The 19,371-nt window shown below is 40.9% G+C and overlaps 1 protein-coding gene across 4 annotated transcripts in view; it reads left to right on the forward strand.

Annotated features, from left to right (window-relative positions):
* The window catches only part of BARD1 (BRCA1 associated RING domain 1), an 81,051-nt gene that overhangs the window by 16,216 nt on the left and 45,464 nt on the right, over positions 1-19,371 (forward strand). For 3 of the 4 annotated variants that reach the window (XM_025199373.1, XM_025199374.1, XM_025199375.1), the window contains 2 exons: positions 3,332-4,214; positions 4,260-4,410. In XM_025199373.1, the coding sequence (XP_025055158.1) occupies positions 3,332-4,214; positions 4,260-4,410 (1,034 nt within the window). Of the gene's footprint in view, positions 1-3,331; positions 4,411-19,371 lie in introns of all 4 variants that reach the window. The other variant, XM_014518196.2, reaches the window with a different exon arrangement.

Here is a 19,371-nt window from a genome sequence, read left to right on the forward strand (position 1 = left end):
GCCGCCCCGGCCGGGCTTCTCCTGTCCCCAGTGGCACGTGGGAAGCCAGCTTCAGCTGCGTGCTGCTCCGGATGGGACAGATCCACCTGGGTCAGCACCAGCCAGCAGAAGTGGTGGGGAAACCGTGTGCCGCTCGGGATTGACCAGCGCAGGTTGGGGGAAAGTGCAGCTGAGCCCCTGCTCCTCTGGCTGGGCTCATCCTGAGGTTCATTTCATGTTTGTAAAATGCTTGGAGAGCCCCACATAGATGCACTGCATAGAAATGCAAAATATATTTTGACTTATTTGGTTGGCACCTTGGGCTGAGATTTTCAAAGCTGAGTCAAAAGGCCAACTTTCATTAAAATTAATGGAATTCAGAGGGCTCCAAATCTTTTATGACAACTTTGTAACATGCCTATCTACCCCTTTTTGCAGCCATAGTTTGGAAGCTTGGCCAAAGAACATAAGAGCTTCTGAACATAAAAAGTGCCATGTTTGGTCAGTCCAATGGTCCATCTAGCTGAGTATCCTGTCCTGAACAGTGGCAGAGGTGGATGCTATAGAGGGAGAGTTTTGAACTGGTTATTTAGACCCATTTCATTGTCACTTCCTGCAACTTCATTGGTGTCAAAGGTCACGTGACACCACTTCCTGATGTGATAGCACTTCCTGTGAGGTCTTTGAATATGGCTCGCTGGCCCACTGGGTGATTAAAAAGTTTGTGATCCAGCCCCACATTCAAAAAGGTTGGACACCCTTGAGTTTATAGGATTTGAGTTTCAGTTTAAGTACTTTTTTTCTTCCTGTGCATCAAGCCCATTCCCTAAGGCTAACGGAATTGCTACGGTGCTGTAGTTGACAGCCCTCATGCCTGTATGCTGTAGATGTAATTGGATACTTAAATGATTGATCAGTTAGCTTGAGGATATATTGTTCTTGAAGTAAGTCTCAGCCTGATGCCACACATTTCTCTTGCTAACTGAATTTCCAACTATCTAACACACTTTTAATTGAAGAGATTTATAGGGGAATTTTAAATAAGGATAGGAAAATATCTAACTTTGAAATATCCTTTCTAAAGAGCCTTTGAAATGTTTGTTTTAGTATTTGACTGCTTCGCCACACTGTTTATCATTAGCTGTATCACTGCAGTTCTTCCTGTTTTGCACGTGTAAATTTTGTTAACAATGACAAATTTTAGGTTCTTTGGGGGATTGGGAGTGGGAAACAGCCTGCCTCTGCTATCAGTAAGGTTGCTATGGTTGGAGTTGAAAAGACAGGTACTGTTACAAACCTTAAAAACAGAAGATGCAGAGAAGATAAAATGATGGCTTGAAAATTAATGCACTGAAATAGAAGTAATACTCATAAAATACTCCATTTTGATTTACAGTCCTTTATTTCCAGAATGTTAAACAGCTGATGTTAGCCTTAGTGTTCACTTTTTACAATTCTACCTGCTTTGCTAGGTAAAGTGATTTATTGGTCAGTATTCTCTAATTTTGTTTAGGACAACCCTAGAAATTCTAATGAGGCCAAAGTCCAATAGGGTGTCACTGCTCATGTGGTTGTAGGAAACTAACTTTGTGGGATGTCCTCACTTAGTCAAACCCATTTCACTGCACAAAAGGGAAACGACCCCAAGTTTCTGATGAGAAGCTCTCTATACTGTTGTTTTGTTTTTTTTCCTGGAAATTTCCCTAGCATTCCAATACCAGTTGCATCTAATATAATTTTAGCAACTATTTGCAAGGATTTTATTATTATTATTATTTTTTTTTTTTCCAGCACAATGAAGGGGTAGTAGAATCAAATAACTTCTTGTTGACTTGACTCCTAGATCTTCAAGTTTCTGCACTTTTTATTTAATGATTCAATAATGTAGAGTCTCTGGATTCCCTCTCTTACGCTGCAGTGTATGCTGCTGCTTGGGTAACCAAGAAATAGTATGTCCTGTAGTGGGCTGGCTAATCTGGCAAGTTCTGGGACTGAATGCTTTTCTTTTCCCAGCCATATCTGTTACTGCCGCAGCCATTAGATTTTGAGATCCAGCATTGACAATAGATCAGTGGCTTGATTGATTGCATCTCTGGGCCCTCTGAAAAACAAAGTAACAGGCCATAATGAGGTGTGGCCAGTGAAGACTGAGGCATCTTGCTAAATTAGGTGAGCTAAGGAGCCTTAATGAAGTTCAAATAGCTGAGCGATGCTATTCTAGCACATTTAATTTGGTTTACATGCATTATTTAAATTGCTACTTCCCTTACCTGCTCCTTTCTTGAGTGGCTTGTATTGTTTAAACTAAAACCATTACATCTCCTCTGTGTTTTTTCTAGATTATTTATTTACATCTCTAGTTAATCTCCAATTATCTCTAATTATTTACATCTCTAATCACAAATATGACTAGCAATACTATGGACGTGACGATGTACATAGTCACCCATTGTTTATTTTGAATCTTTCAAATTCATTCCATTGAAATGAATTTTCCAGCAGAAAACCTCTTAATAGCCTTAATAATCTCTTGATAACATTGTCACTCTTCTGGAGTGTCTTTTGAGTATAAAACTCATGAGATTTTTTTTGATTTATCTTATTGGCTTAATTCAGCTCACCACACATCTCTCCTTAACAGTAATGGAGATAAACAGTCTTCAATTTAAAGCATAATTCATGTTTATATTACTGGTAAATCACAGGTGTAATGATGGTTTTCAGCTGATAAGAGGCAGGAGAGAAGTCTACAGTCTGATTATTTTTTTTTCCCCGCCTTAACACCCAAGGTAGGAGATAGATGATGCTTGTGGGCAGCCTGTTACATCAAATCAAAAGTTCTTAGGAGCAACAGTGGGGAAAATGGGATTGCACCAGTAGTAGGTGCTTTCTGAAGCTCTCAATTTCTCTCTGATTAATCCCACACTCACAAACCAGGGTTCGGCAACCTGCAGTTTCTAGGCCAGATCCAGCCTGCAGAGCTCAGGCCTCTGGCCTTTGTCAGTGGGAGCTTTGGTAACTCATTTAATAATTGCTTCTCAAGCCTATGACTTTTTCTCGCCTAATTTAAATTGCAGAATTTGCTATTTGCTTAATCTGGCAGGTTGGTTGAAATGATTAGACACCCTGCGGCCATGCCCTTCATAGTGCTTACAAGAGTCGTACTCCAGTAATTTAGATGGCTTCAGGCCTACTGCTTGGCTTCATGGTTTCAGCCTTATGTACATCCTTAAAATGACCAAGAGTAGTTATATTTAATTAGCACAGTATTTCAGACTTTTCTTCAATAACTTGTCTAAGGATTGTGTTCTACACAAAGTGTTAAATTTTTGACTATCTTGTTACCCTTCAGATCCAGCTCTCCCACCAGATTCTGCAGAAGACTTGTCCACATCAATAAGATATAATCAAGATATGGGAAATAAGAAGCAGATAAAAATGTGGTTCAGTCCACGCAGTAGAAAGATTAGATGCATCTTGAATAAGAATCAGGAGGTGACCAATGCTGATAAGATTTCCCAGGATGCACCTTCTGTTTATGATTTCTCTCCTTCCCCTTCTCATGAAAAGACTTCTAAGCAAAGCAAAAAACCAGCACGGGGATTAACAAAAAAGCTGAAGAAGAAACGCCTAGCAGACTTCAACAAAGTATGGGGTATAGAGAAGGAAAAGCAGAAAGATGGCAGTAGACCTGAAGAGAAAGAAGCCTCAGATGAATTCAGTGGAAAAAAGGTGTCCTTTTGCAGTCAGCCATTAGTTGCCAGCACCCCAGAACCAAAGAGTACTGAAAAGACATTAGGACAAGAATCAGTGAAGGAAACTAACTTGAATAAAAATGGAAGCAAATCATACTTGGAAATGTCCACACAAGTAAAACCTGTGGAAGATAACGACAGAAATAAAGTTGCATGTCCTGCAGAAGATATCATTGAGAGTGGTGTTACTACAGGTAAACCTCTACCAGGACGAAATAAAGAGACTCTCTTAAAATGTGGAAGGCAGCAATCAAGATCACCTGCTTTGTCTCATTCTAAAAGACCTAGAACAAGTGAGAAGAGCACCAGTAGGCAGTCGGTCACCCAGCAGTCGCCACAGAATTGCTGTACTAATATGTCTCTGGCTGCTGAAGATGACAGTCTAGTTGATATTTCTTCTGTATATAAACACACAGGTGGCACCGTATCAAAGCCAAAAAACTCATCAGCTTTTAAAGAAATAAATAGCCCTTTGGTATCAGCAGCCCAGACTACCCCATCCACTCCTAATAACTGGAATCAAATAAAAGCCCAGACTACTCCATCCACTCCTAATAACTGGAATCAAATGGCAGTTACGCAGAGTCCCTCTTTGTCAAAGAAGTACCCTGACCAGAGCACAACTACCAAAAGAAATCATAAAGGAGAGACTTTGCTCCACATTGCTTCTATTAAGGTAGGACTGTAGTGTTGTTTTCCTGCATTCTGTTTTTGGGAGGTTTTGTTCTCAAGTTTTTCTGTATATTTTTTTGAAACAGAAGACATTGGATCAAAGCTCACTCTTAGGCAATTTTTTAAAAAGTTCTTGCTTTTGCATGATATTTGCTAGTGTCTTGTGTTCCTGAGGCAAGACCGGCTTTTATAGTTGTGTCCTATATATATAAAACCTGTTCTGATTAACAGGTTAAAAGGGGATTTCTTGGATGAGTTCTGACTTTGTCCAAACTCTTGGTGGAATTATTTTAGATTGTTGTCTTTGTGGGTTTCAATGCATGTTCCAAAATCATATAGGAACATCCTTCACATAGCTTTCAGAAACCAATATCCTCTTCTTTGCTTAAAAGGATAAGATGATGTATGCTGCAGTGTTGGCTATGTGATTGATGTTACTGAGTTTAGTTTGGATATTTAAAGTCACTATTGTTGTGTAGGTATAATGATCAGTTTGTGAAACTGTTCAATAGCCAGATTGATACTGTAGCTGGATTTCTTTGCTATAGTAGTGATTCACTCAACCTTTTTGAAGTCAGGGCACCCCTCTGCAACTTTTCTGAGTTTGGTGGGCCATCTGACTGAGAACCACTCTTGTGCTATCTCAGCTTATTTCAGTGCTTCTTAACCAGGGTGCTACCAAGTGTTCCTGCCTGTATTAGGGTTTTCTGGGAGGAGGGTGGTCTTGCCTGTTCTGGGTGTCTCTGCACCCAGGTCCTCCAGGGTAGTACAAAGGGCTCTTGCAGCCCAACTTGACTCCCCTGGCTCAGCAGCGTGAAGGGTTGTGGCAGTCCAGCCTGGATCTGTGGATGGGCAGTATAAAGTGCTCTGTAGCCTAGCCTTACCCTTCCAGTTTAAATGACTGCTCCACAGTCCCACCAGGCTCCCTGGATGGGCGGAACAGCGGGCTAGTTTGGAATGCGCACTCTTGCTGTAGCCCTTCCTAGTTTGACTCCACATCCTCTTCCTGGAAACAGAGGGGTGAAGGACAGCACCCCTTGCCAAACATGCCTCTGTTTCTTGGAGGGGCATGTGGATTCAGACCAGGAAGTGCTGTAGGAAGAATGTGGGCTCCACCTTCAACTGCTGCCCAGTCTTCCTCTGCAGGAGGCGCATGGGGCAGTTCAGCCTGTCTGTGGCAGCATGCAAGTTGTGGCACCTTTGGAAGAGGGTCACAGCACCCTGGAAAGGGCCCTGGCACCTCAGTTGAGAACCACTGAGCTATAACTAATCTTGCACAAAAATACCTTACTTTTGGTATTTCCTAACTTCTGCATAAGAACTTGGAATGCTGTAACAGTAACATTCTTTTAATATCGTTTTTATATGCCCTTTCTAAAAATAGGAAAATTTAAATTTGTTTTTGTCAATACATATTATTAGATAGCAGTGACATGGTATGTATTGGGGTTATTTTTCTGTATTCCTTACTGGGAGGAAGGTATAATCTGATGAGTGAGAGGGATTTGATAGGGGTAGAATTAAGATATGAATGTTCTTTCCACTTGTTTTAATGATACTTTACATTTATGTAGTTCATTCACCTGTGAATAAAATCTGTTAGTTTAACTGATGTTTACAGTCAGTGAATCCCTCTGCCAACATCTCTGGTAGTAGAATTGCACATGCCTGTTTTTTTTTTAATCAGTTTTTTCTCCCTCTGCTGCTGTGTGAAATACATCCAGATAGGAGAACCTGCCTCCGTAGTCATTGCAACTGTTTTCTGTGTTTAGTCAAACTGCTATCAAATGCACTAAATGAGTAAGTTAGAGCAAAAAATCTGGTGACTATTCTCTTTGAGGTCACTTCAGAAAGCTTGTGCTTTTATGCACTGGTAATTTAAATATATATTGTGCTAAATTATACATAAAAGCAATACAGCATTATTAATAAAATTATTTTACCTGTAAATATCCCGACACACAACATTTCAAGTTGTAGAGGCTAAGAATTTTTTTGATAAATAACTGCTCCCATGTCATGGTGGTGTTAGTAATTCACATTTGTACTTATGAAAGAGAACTTTTCCACTTATATAAATGGAGGTGGAAGCTATGAGTTAGGAATACAGATTCCCTCTTTGAAATTATATCTAATTAGTTGGGGAGGAGAAAATTTATATACCTTAGCTATAGGACTTTAGAGCTCACAGCAGTCACCTCTGGACTAGTAGTGCTGCACTTGATGCATTCAGCAGATTCCTTTTATTTCTTAAAATGCTGTGTGCTTACTATCTTTCTCTGTCTTCTGGTGCTGTGTAGATTGAGTGATTGTCCTAAAAAGTTAACCTACTTAAGACAGTTTTCCTCTACTGATATGTTTTTCTTAAGTATTGCAGCATGCTTATAGTGTTGCAAGCATGTGTTTTTCTTGAGAGGAGAAAGGAAGAAGTTGCCATACACTTTACTTTGTGATTCACAGTAAACCAAGTGACATGTCAGTAAAGTGCAATTATCAAGGTTCAGAATACAGTTTTTGGTTGTAGCTGTGTTGGTCTAAAGACATACGCAGGCAAGGTTCTTTGAGTAGATGTGATATCTTTTATTGGACCAACTGAGTAGTTGGAAAAAAGTTCTTAGTTCCTTGGAGTCTCAGAACAGCAGAGACTTCCTGGGCCTGAAGAAGGGTGTTTGCGCCTGAAAGCTTGCTAATAACTTTTTTCCAGCTACTCAGTTGGTCTAATAAAAGATATCACATCTACTTAAAGAACCTTGCCTGTGAAAAGAAGGGTGCCCTTTTGATGATAGTGCTCAGCTGTATTTGGAAGATCTGGATCCAGTTCCCAGTTCTACAGGAGACTGCTTGTGTAATTCTAGGCAAGTCACTTAGGGACACTGTGTAGACAAATCCTGAGCATATCTTGCCAGCCTTCTTCTCTTTGCACTTTGCTAAACCCAGAGAAGTGACAATACCAGTGAGACCATTCACTTCCTATCTGCTGCTTAAGAGTGGCTGCTCACTGCCATATATTTGGTTTGTTGAATGCAAGTGGGAGTATGTGGGCAGAGCATACTTGGGAAGAGGTAACCATTAATCTCTGAGCCTTGGTTCTTTCATTTGCAACATGGGATAATTCTTTCTTCTCTTTTCTTTATTGCTTTTTTTAGATTGTAAGGTCTGGGGCAGGAAGGATCTCTTGCTATGCATGTCTAAAGCGTCTAGCAAAGTGCTCTTGAAAGTTCAGTAATAAATACAATGGGGGGAAAAACGGGGAGGGAGAATAGAGTGTATTGAGTAATCCATGTACCTGACTTCTCAAGTAACTCGGATCATTTTAGACTAGAGTGGACATGATGTAGCCTTTCAGTTCCACAAGCAGAATGAGTTTCCTTACATTTTTCACATTAAAGTTTTCCTGGTTACTTCATTTAACCATGTTAATTGAAATTGTCATTGTAATGGAAACTTTTTGTGGGGAGGGGGAAACAGGAGAGAGAATAAAACTTAATTCTCTGGGACTTCATTAATTATAAAATAAATCCATATTATTTTCATTATCTTGGAGGACCTAATACACTGCACTTAATGGAAGTTAATTGAGTTCTACAGTTTTTGTCTTTTAAAAGAGATAATTAGCAACATTATCAGGCATTAAAATTAAGTATATTGTGTTTTTTTCCAAATCAATCTGAGCTAGAAGTGTGAGGGGCTCTTTCCCAATTTACTACCCTAAAGTAATAATAAACTTACTAAAAGCAAAGTGGATCTGAAAAAGGCACTGGAGTAAATGAGAGTAATGCTGAACTACAATAATAAATTAAAATGAATGTCACTGTTTGCCTAGTAAACAGTTGTTGTTTTCTTCTGTAGTCGTTAAAATAAAATTTTCAAATAGTTAAAATACAAAATGTGATCAACTGGGTGCCTACTATTAATAATGCAAACTTGTGTAGAAAGCGCCACTTCCCTTGAATCTTCCCATGTCTTAATTTTTTTAAAATTATTTTATTACTAATTTTTCAAACAACTGGCTGCCTTTCACATGTAGTGGTTAAAACACAGAACCCTATATATTAATTTGGCCAGCATCCTTTCCTTATTTCCTTTCAAATTAGGTTGTGCCTATATTTTCATGCTTGCTTTAGTGCCACAAGGTGAGAAACTATAGGGAAAACTTCCCAAAGCAGCATTCCCAGTACACACCCCAGGAAGAAGAAGGAATGGTGAACTCAGATGGAATGTGAGGGATGAAGGTGATTAGCACATATGGAAAATGATTTTTATCTTTATGTTCTAAGCTGACAACAGTTAGACACAGAGAGCACACTTATGTGTTCAGATAACCTGTTTTGTTTAATTGAAGGAACAGTGAGGGAATAAATCAAGACTTGCTTGCCAGTAAAAATGTTACCTGGCAGCTATCCTGTCTGTTCCAGGGATTTTCTATTTTGTGCATCTGACTAGAAGATTTCTTAAAGGCTTCGCTCATATTTGAGATCTTGGGTCTTTCACATCATGGTACTTGAATTTAGTTCTGTTAAGACTATTGTATAATCCTTTCTGAGCCTACAAGAGTTCTCACTTTCCCTGTATCCAGTTGGGCTATTTTTCCAATTATATACTGTATAATACATCAAATAGAAGATTGAGGGAGATCTATTATATGCCCACTTGAATCTTTGTTCATAGCATTTGAGGTTAATTCCTTTATAAAATAACATACTCCATTACAACTAGTACATCAACTGACCAGTCAACTTTCCTTAAAACTGCTCTCTAGAGTTGCTGGAGTAAGGAAATAGGTTGCTGGCTGAGAGAGAGTTTGCTTGGAAAAAACACTCCGAATAGCAGGGTGACTCAGAAGTAAATGCCATAACTGAAACTTCTTCTAGCTCCCTTGAAATTGATTAAATATTTTAAAATTTGTATGCTGTAGTAAAGCTAAGGTTAGTCTTGGATTGTAGTTAATAATTTTTAAGATTTTCAAATTAAAATCGACAAAAGACTTAAATGTGTGTCAACAAGTATGGAGCTTAGTAGCCACTCCAAATATAGCAGAACTATTAGAAATGCACTTAAAAATATGAGAAAAACATACTATTCTTTCTAATCTCTTGCATTTTTATTATGCTCAGTCTCTGCTGCTTATCTTTGTTATAAGTAAGGATCCAAGTTTTCCACTTGTGGCAGAAAAATATGGGAAAATTCAGATTTTCTCCTTTGAAGGGGAAAAATGTGGGCAAACCACAAGTTTGCCCTTGCAGGCTGGCAGCCTGCCAGCCTACAAGGGGCTGCTTAGGGCTGGAGGGAGCTGGGGGAGGGTGATTGGAGACAGGGCACCATAGGTATGTGTGCGTTTACCCTCATGTGGGTGGCATATAGCCAGGCAACATGGTGGGAGCACTACGGCAGCTGCATGCAGGTAAGTCATGGCCAGGCTGCCTGGTATGGGAGCCCCAGCCCAGGGCAGGGGGGTGCCACAGGCCTCACCTTCTCCTTCCTCCTGCTTACGCTGGGGCCAGACTTGCTCTGCCGCTACCTGCACAAGTCAGAGCCACCTCAGTCCGGCCCGGTCCGGTCAGGACAGGGGCAGCTGGGGGTCCCTCCAGCAGGGCTGGGGGGTGCAGGGAGCTGCGGGAGTGAGAGGCACCACTAGGGCTGGGAGCGCTGTGGCTTGGGAGTACAAGGCACTGGGGTCAGGGGGACTGATTTGGGAGTGTAGGGCACTGGGAGTGTGGGTCAGGAGTGTGGGGCACAGGCAGGGCCAGGGGGCTGTGGGTTGGGAGTGAGGGGCACTGGCATGGCTGGGGGTGGGGGCTGTGGCTTGGGAGTGAGGGGCAACAGTGTGGACAAGAGCGGGGCACTGGCATATCAGGGTTGCTCAGCACCACAGAGCAGAAGGGCAACAGCCACAGCTGGACTCATGTCCTGGTGAGTGAAGGTGGCAGGAAGAGCTCTGGTTTTCCATGATAAAAAAGAAAAAAAAATCAAATGCCAAACTATACAGGTATTTAGAACTTATTATATTTTAATGATTGAGGCACTGGTAGCCTTCTAAATTGCTTTAAAATTGTAACTATATCAATAAAATGTTGTGCTAAATTGATACGTGTGTGTGTGTGTGTGTGTGTGTGTGTGTGTGTGTGTGTGCGTGCGCGCGCTGTCCTCGGACTTACAACACAGTTGGTTCCTGAAAACCGTGTCTTAAGTCGAAACGTTGTAACTTGGAACCAATTTTCTCATAAGAAACAATGTTATAAATGGGGGATTGGTTCTTGAACCAAGGCCCGATACCCTATTTTCACCAAAAATACCCCAGAATTTTGTACTCGATCAATTATAGACGAGTCATATAGCTACATTTAATATATTTATATTGTAAATAGCAATCGTATTGATTTGGAAGGACTTTGAGGTGACTTTGCTGGGCTCTTGGTTGGACTTTTTGACGGGTTCTTGGCTGGAGTCTTGGCTGCAGGTTTTTCTGGAGTCTTGTCTGCTTTCTTAAAGAAAGTGTCCAAGGAAGGTTGGACAGATCTTCTCCAGGGAGATGAGCGACGCAGCCAACTTGTTCACTAGTGTGGCATTGCATCGGATCAAGGGTTGTAAGTCGAAACTGGCATTCTGAAGTTGAAACAGGGTGTCAATTTATAAATGTTGTAAGCGTGGAATGCTGTAACTCAAAATGTTGTAAGTCGAGGACTGCTTGTGTCTATATCGTACCATTTCATTTTAATCGTGGGAAAACATGGGTTTGGGGGCTTTTAATAGAATTTGCAATTTTCTAAAAAGAGAAAATCAGGATCCCTGGTTATAAAGTTTAGCCTAAGGTTCTTTGTTTTTGTTTCGTTGCTTTTTGTTTCAACCAGCTGTTCTGAAAACTACCGTGGTCATTAGTCAATGTACATGGTTTTGTGCAGAAACTAAGGAAATGAAAGGTGAGAAGTGGGTTGTTTCCTGGAAACTGTCAGTCAGCATTTGCTGTTATTACAAGGCCTCCCTTATTCATTTGTCCTTTTTCTCCACTTAATGCAAGTTCTATATAAAAGATAAAGTAGGAAAAGCTAGGGAAAGGAAGCCACTAACTTGTTCATTTGATCATGTGGCACAATGGGGCCAGTCTTTTGGTCAGGCACGGCACAAATTAGCTCCATACCTTCTGAGTGCTACTTAGATCCCTTTCCCTTCCCTGATCTGGTGCTTTGCTTTCTGTTCCTGTGCAGTCTACTGCTGTGCTACATGTCCCCTCCCTGATTTGCAGGGTACCACATGTGCTGCAGGTTGGCCACTGCTGATGTAGTACATTCTTTTGTTTTTTAGTTAAAACCTGATGAAATCCACCGAAGCTTTAGAAGTAGAGAGGAGGAAATGCTTTCATTCTCTTTGTGTGACACCCTAATTCACGTTGCAGTTTATTTTCCCCAAGTTGGTAATTAATATCTTCATTAGCTTATTGGTTATTATAAGGAAGATGCAAAATCTCTTGGGCTAATGGAAGTAGTGAAGGGAAAAACTGGGAAAATTAAAAATAGTCTTAAAGGATTGCTATCTTTTTTTTTTTTTTTTTAAACTCATCGGTCTGTACTAGCTTAATGATGCAACTGATATTAGGGCTATAACAAAAAATCTCTGTCTAAGCCAAGAGGGAAGGGTTTTGGGCAAATGCCTTAAGCAGAATCAAAATTTTCTATTTTAAAATGTTCACAGCTGTGAAAATGTCCTTCCCCATGTAAACCAATGCGGTGCTAGCTTCTACATTGGGCGAATTGCTTCTACACTGGACAGAATGCTACATTGGACAGATAGCCTTAATGTCTGTCTTGTTGTGCTTTGGTGCTTTCTTAAGCTGTAGCAAAAGTAAAAAGTTGCCAGAGCAAAAGTTGCCATTCTTCACTGCTTTTATTTACAGTCCTAGGGATCAGTTTAAAAAATCCTCCTTTTTTCTTCTGAGTAGATATTAATTGATATGAGTTCCATGTAACTGACCTTTGTTTCATCCTAAATATAAGAGCATCAGTCAAAATTTGTCCCAGCATTTATTTTCAACAGCTACTTGTTCCAGAGCACTAGGGGAAGCATCAAGAGGCATACAATATGTGGTGTGACCATGCTTCAGTTTAAATACTATGGAGTGTTGTGATTAATGACTTCATATTTGTGTCCTAAAAGGAATTAGACTCAAGTGAATTTCATTTTTTGCCTGCTTATAAGAACTTTAACCTACATTCAGTGTCAGAAAAAAACTTTCTGTGCCTTTTAGTTAACTTTTAGAACCATATGATCCTCTTGAAACAAGAACTGTGTGCGTGTGTGTGTGTATGGAGTCTCCTGTATTGTTCCCATAGAAATGGGTTTTTATCTTTCAAAAACATTTTATTTTCACCTTCCAAACCGAAGTGGACAATATTTTAATATATACATGAATTATTTATAATTTATATACATAATATTAAAAAATTAGGCAACTGTGTTGTCACTGCCTACATGGTCAGATGGGTTGCTAATTGGCTGGAGGGCTGCACCCAGAGAGCAGTGGTGGACAAGCCATTTTTGACCTGGGGGGATGTGGGCAGTGGGGTCCCCCAGGACTCGGTCCTTGGGCCTGCACTATTCAACATCTTCATCAGCGACTTGGACGAGGGGGTGAAAAGTACCTCGTTCAAATTTGCAGGTGACACTAAGATGTAGGGAGAAGTGGGCACGCTAGAGGAGAGGGTAGGCTGCAATTAGATCTGGACAGGTTACAGGGGTGGGTGGATGAGAACAGGATGGATTTCAATACTGACCCTGGGGGTCTTCAAAAGGAGGCTAGATAATCATCTAGCCGGGGTTGTTTGACCCCAGCATTCTTTCCTGCCATGGCAGGGGGTCGGACTTGATGATCTGCTCAGGTCCCTTCCGACCCTACCAACTATGAAACTAAGGTTCTCTGTCCTGCCATGTGCTGAGCATTTCCTCTCATGTCCTATGAAATACTTAGCGCATCTATAAGCATGTGACTTCTACTGAAGTCAAGAAGTCCATGTGCTTAGTTAAGTACTGTACATCTTTAACAGTTTTACCAGATCACTTGCAGATGTAGCCTGGACCTGGTGGCGCTGAGTTCTATTGCATGCCAGTTGAGGATCTGGTCTGCTGATTTTTATCTGCATTTTTCTTTTCAAACAAATGTTCACTGTAAACTAGTTGAATGCATTTTAAGAACCTCTTAAAGGTGCAGAGCACTAAAAACCCTTGAAGAATATATTTTACAAGCCCTATAACTTTGAATTAAAACTTAAATTTCTGGCTATATTTCCTCTTTCAATCTCTAGGCTGTGAACAGTGTTCTTAATGCATCACTTCTAATCCTGACTGACAGTGGCTGTTCAGTCATTGTGCATGTGTATAATTGGAATGAAAGCTTCTCTTCTGTTCCCATTACTTTTATTGCCAATTGCAAGTTATAGAAAGAAGAGTTCCATTTACCGCTGAGGTGACAAAATGGGATTTTTTTTCTCATCATTTCCAGGGGAGGAGGGAAAAAAAAAAACCTTTGAACTCCATTGTAAACTGAGAAATAAAGTTTTCTAGTTCTACACCAACCGTTTTTCATTCTGTGCATGTTGACAGTACTTTTATTTGTCTACAGCGGCAAAATGTAATTGCAATAAAAATTAAAATGGCTTTTTATGGATTTGTAGTATGAATGTTAACATGTTGAGAAGCTGAGGTAGTACCTAATGCCCACATGAACTTTGAATTGTTTACTAGCTATGTTAACTGTCTTTAAAGGAACACTGCAAAAATACCATGTTGTATGCAATTGCCATCTTAATTTTGAAAGAGAGACTTAGCTCTGCACTCACGATCAGTAACTGCTGATTCCTGCAAAAAAAAAAAATCTCCTTTAATACTGACTATTGTATCAGATGCCTCTGAATATCTTCTGTTGGCACCTGGCTTCCATACATGTTTTTCCTTGAAATGGTGAAGTTTTCTGTGCAGGTGTTATGCAACAGTGCTGCTTCTGTCTACCTCTGCAGTCCCCAAGAAGCAGTTTTATTCAGTCTCCTTCTCCTGAGTGGACCCCCTGAAGCCAGCCCTGGTGTGGCTTCTCAGAGGGTGAGCCCCCCAGGCTTTGAGACCCTAGCCCTTCTCAGTCCCTGGCTTCTCCAGCAATTTATAGCACCCCCGCAACTCTGACAGTTCCTTGTTTCTGGTTAGATCCTGGCAAGGAGGAGGGTGTTTTGCTCTTCAAAGAGGAGAGAGATCAGAGTGGTGACACTCCAAACAGCCCTGCAGGCTACTTCAAAACAGTCTTTTTTTTGTGCCATTCTGATTCCCTGTGTCCTTCCTTGGATTCTACTCTCATCCTCCCTGGGACTGTTCTCTGCTCTGTCTTTCTCTGTCTCTCTCCATCTGATTTCCGTCCCCACCCGCCCCGCTTACTAGCTGGATGCTGCTCTCCAAGCTTCTGGGCTGCATTCCTTTAAATTGGCTATTGGCTGATTATGGCTGGTTAATCGGTCATTGGTCATCAGTATTGGTCAAGCAAATCTTTATTGGTGCACCCCTAGTGCTCAGCCCACTTAACCTCTTTTGTCACAGTAGCATATTGCTTAAAAAGTCTTACTTTGGGGCCACCTATGTTTTGAATATAATCCATAGAATTATACCTCTGAGATGTAGGTTTAGGTGACTAGAGTTAAAGCCAATGGTTGTCATTACTTTCCATGCACAGTGAGTTAACATTCCTGTCACTTGTGATTATAAGAAAATAGGGCTGGAAGGGATCTTGGAAGATGATCTAGTGCAGCCCCTTCCTCATCCCAAACTAAACTGTCCCAGCCAAGCATCTCTCCAACTAGCACTTGAAAATTCCCTGGGAAAGAGATTCTAGAATTTCTCTAGGTAGCCTGTTCTAATGCTTGACCATCCTTGTGGTCAGAAAGTTTTTTCTCATCTCCAGCCTAAATTTCCTCTGTTGCAGTTTGAAGCCATTGCTCCTAGTCCTGCCCCTACAGCCACAGAAAAGCCCATCTCCATCCTCTTTAATCAGGGGTGACAGGCTGGACAGGGCACCTTTGAGAGTATGGCAGGGGGTGGTGCATAGTGCTCAGGGTGGCACGACGTCCTGGTTGAGAATCACTGGTCTGCTGTAACCTGCAAATCCTACTTTGCACTTGTCCTTGTTGAATTTCCTTTGGTTGATTGTGGACCATTTCTTCAGTTTATCCAGGTCATACTGGATCCTAACTCTACCCTGCAGCGTCTGCAACTCCACCCAACTATGTGCAGTCTGCAAATTTGCTAAGTGTGCATTCATTCCTATCATCCAAATCATTAATGAAGATGTGGAACAATGTTAGACCCAGGACAGATCCTATTTGATACCATCTCCCAACTAGATATTAAGCTATTGATTAGAGGTGCACTGATACATTGGTCCATATTGTATTGGCACCAATAAAAGGAAAATCAATAATATTGGCCATTGACTTTTTTTGGCTGATGTGGCCAATAATGTCACCAATAAATGCTGCGTGCATTTTTGTGCACCCCCTGGGGGAGGCGTGAGGAGTCTGTGCTCCCTGGGTCTGTGCATGGGGTGAGGGTGGGCTGCCTGCTTGGGGCTGGAGCTGTGCTCAGGGTGGGTGGCGGCAGTGCTGGGAGGGGGGTGCTACAAGCCTCCCCATGCCCTGCACCCACACCCAGGGGGGGCACATGCCCCCAGGCCGCCTCCACACCCCTCAGACGAGCCATAGCTCCGTCCTGTGCCCCTCTCTGCCCCGACTGTCCAGTGCCTGCCCCAGCCCTGCTTTCTCCCTTACCATGGGGCCTTGGTCTAACCCTTTCCCACGCCTCTTCCCCCCCCCCCCCCCCCCCCCCCCCCACCCCCTTCCTCCCCCCCCCGGGCCCCCATATTGGCTATTGGATCGGTATCAACAAATATGGCTTGTTAATAATAGGCCATCAGTATTGGCCCAAAAATCTTTATCTGTGCGCCCCTTTATTGATGACTCTTAGTTGAGCATGATGATCCAACTTGCCAGTCATTTCATCTAGTCTGCATTTCCTTAGCTTGTTAATAAGAATGTTGTGGGAGATGTACTTTGACTTTAGCAAGTCAAGCAAGAATATCGCATCCACTGCTCTTCTTCCATCCACAAAGCCTGTTACCTTATAGAAGGAAATCAGGTTAGTTCGGCATAATTTGCTCTTGATTAAAAACCATGTTGGATGTTCCTGATCACCTTGTCCTTCTCTAGGTTCTTCCCAATAAATTTCTTAAGGACCTGGTCCATGATCTTTCTGGGTATTGAGGTCACATTGACTCATCTGTAATTCCTCAGTTCTTTCTTCTTCCTTTTATTTGCTTTTTTTTCCAATCATCCAGCACCTCACCTGATGTCTCTGAGTTCTCAAAGAGGATAGCCAGGGGCTCTGAAATGACCTCATCTAATTCCTTCAGTATCCTAGGGTACCTCTCATCTGTTCCTGCCAACTTGAAAGCATCAAGCTACTCTAAGTAATCATCTCTAACTGTTTCCACCATTACTCAATGCCACTTGTCTCCTTCCCTATCTTTGCTTCCAACTGCATGAGATAGCTGCCTTTATTTGTGAAGACTTGAAGTAAAAAAGGCATTAAATACTTGAGTGCATCATCCATAACTAGTTTTTTTTTTTCTGTATTCCGTAAGAGACCAGTGGTTTCTTTGGCTTTTTCTTCCTCTTGACATACTTGTAGAATCCATTTTATTGCCTTTTATGTCTCTTAACTGTTTCATCTCAAAATGTGCTTCTGGTTTCCTAATTATCTCCTTGTAAGACCTGTGGGATACTCATATCTTCCTTCATAATATGACCAAGTAGGATTTTTGTAGAATTCCTTTTTTGAGTTTCAACTCATTGAAGAGAGTGCTTTCTAGCCAGGCTGGTCTCCTATTGCAGTTCTCATTCTTCTGTCACATTGGGATAACTTGCTCCTGCACCCTTAAAAGGGCTTCCTTAAAATACAGCAAGCTCTCCTGCACTCTTTTCTGTCAGACTTGCCTCCCAGGGGATCCTGTTCACTAGTTCTCTGAGTTTGTTATAGTATGCTTTTTTGAAGTCCATTGGCTTTATGCTGCTGATCTCCTTTTCCTCTCTTTCTCTGAACAGAGTTCAGTGTCTAGCTTTCTGTACTAAAGCTATTCTTTGTTGTTTCAAATTTTCCTTGATTACATAAAGTGGGTTTGAGTCTGTCCTTCATTTAGTTCAGTGCTGACCTCAACTTTGTTTCTTGTGTTCATTTATCTTTTTAAAAAAAAAAGTGAATTGTATGAAACAGTTAGATAATGGTCAAGATATGCTTCAATTAATACTATCTGACAGTACAGAACCTAGAGCCCCTATTTATAATTCGATTTATGAGTGTTTTTAACAGCTCATTAAAAGAAAGTGTGAGATTTCTTGGTGATAAGCCATTGGCTCAAATCTCTTTGGGTTCCTTTTTCCCTGTTTTTAATAAACTTGCACTTGTCATCCTTTTGTGTTCTAACTGTTGCCATGGGTGCAGGAGACTTCATTTTGCCTATTTAGTTGTATTCCATGTTGCGTCTGTGCAGGTTTCTAATTTTGTCTTCCATTGTCCACTAATTTTTTCTCTTTCCATTTACCTTCTGTAATCCTTACTGTTTTTGGCACTTAAGGAATTGCCTGCACTGTGCCAGTGGTAGATCTTGTGGAGGAGGGAACTAAGTACACCTTGCCTGCCTGGGTCAGCTAATGTGCTGCAGAGCCAGAAGGTAGCTTTTGAGGCTGCTTTAGGCTTGTCTGTAGCACATCTGAGGCTGGGCACTGGCGGCAAGCCCTGAGTATCCTCATGGGTGAAATTTTCAGTAAGGAGCATATCAGCAGACTTGAATGGAAGTCTGTTGCTCGTGCCTGTTCTGTCCAATTTGCCTGCTGCTGACAGTATAGAGAGCTAAGTTTTCACATCACCTTAACCTTTTTCCCATTATATTTCTTAATTATATTCTCTTGGTCTCATGTCCCTCTCTTCCCTCTTTCTGTGTATGTCAGGGTGGATTTGGTTTAAATCAAATCAATTTAAATCATGATTTAAATCACTGGTCAGGAAGCCTCGATTTTTAATCCACTGCATTCTAGTTGTTTGATATAACCTTAATACATATTATTCACAACTCAGTCCAGCTTTTTAGAAGGTATACACTATACATTTTAAAGCAGTGATTTATTTTGATATTTTTTCAGATTAATTTTGCATCTGCATCAGAGAACTGAATTATGATTTGGTTATTTGATTTACCAAAGCTAATGGAAGCAGATACTTGTGAAGTCATTGGGAGGTGAACTACCTCCAGTTCACTAGATTAACCATGGATATTTGGGGCATATTTTTACCACGCTATATTAGGAGGACAACAACTGTCACCCAAAACAACAGGCATTTAAATTGTTTTATTTAACTAAAACAACAAGCTTATATTTTGGATATTTTCCTTCAACAACAAACATGTATAATTATTTTAACAAAACAAGGATATTATTTTTGATTTTTTAACTGTTTTAGTTATAAATGTGAAAGGTTTTTTTAAGAAAATGTAAATGGATTATTTCAGCCAGGTCAACATGAGACATTTAAAATACTGGGTTATGCAGCAAACTCAGTCTTTACCTTCCTCTTCCTATTTATTCATGGACTAGAAAAGAAAGATAAGTTGTTCTGCTACTTCAGTTCCCAAGCAATTTTTCAATGTAGAATGAATTAGTCCAAAGGAAGAAAATATTCTTTCTATACCTGCAGAAGAAGCTACTGCTGTTAAAAGATGGTCACTGGATCCAGGTGCTTTTAACTGACTTCCACCAGTTTACTGGTGTGACTTTCATAGATTCATAGATGTTAGGGTCGGAAGGGACCTCAGTAGATCATCGAGTCCGACCCCCTGCATAAGCAGGAAAGAGGGCTGGGTCTAGATGGCCCCAGCTAGATACTCATC

This window comes from Alligator sinensis, unplaced genomic scaffold (genome assembly GCF_000455745.1).
Source record: "Alligator sinensis unplaced genomic scaffold, ASM45574v1 scaffold233_2, whole genome shotgun sequence".
NCBI lineage: Eukaryota > Metazoa > Chordata > Crocodylia > Alligatoridae > Alligator > Alligator sinensis.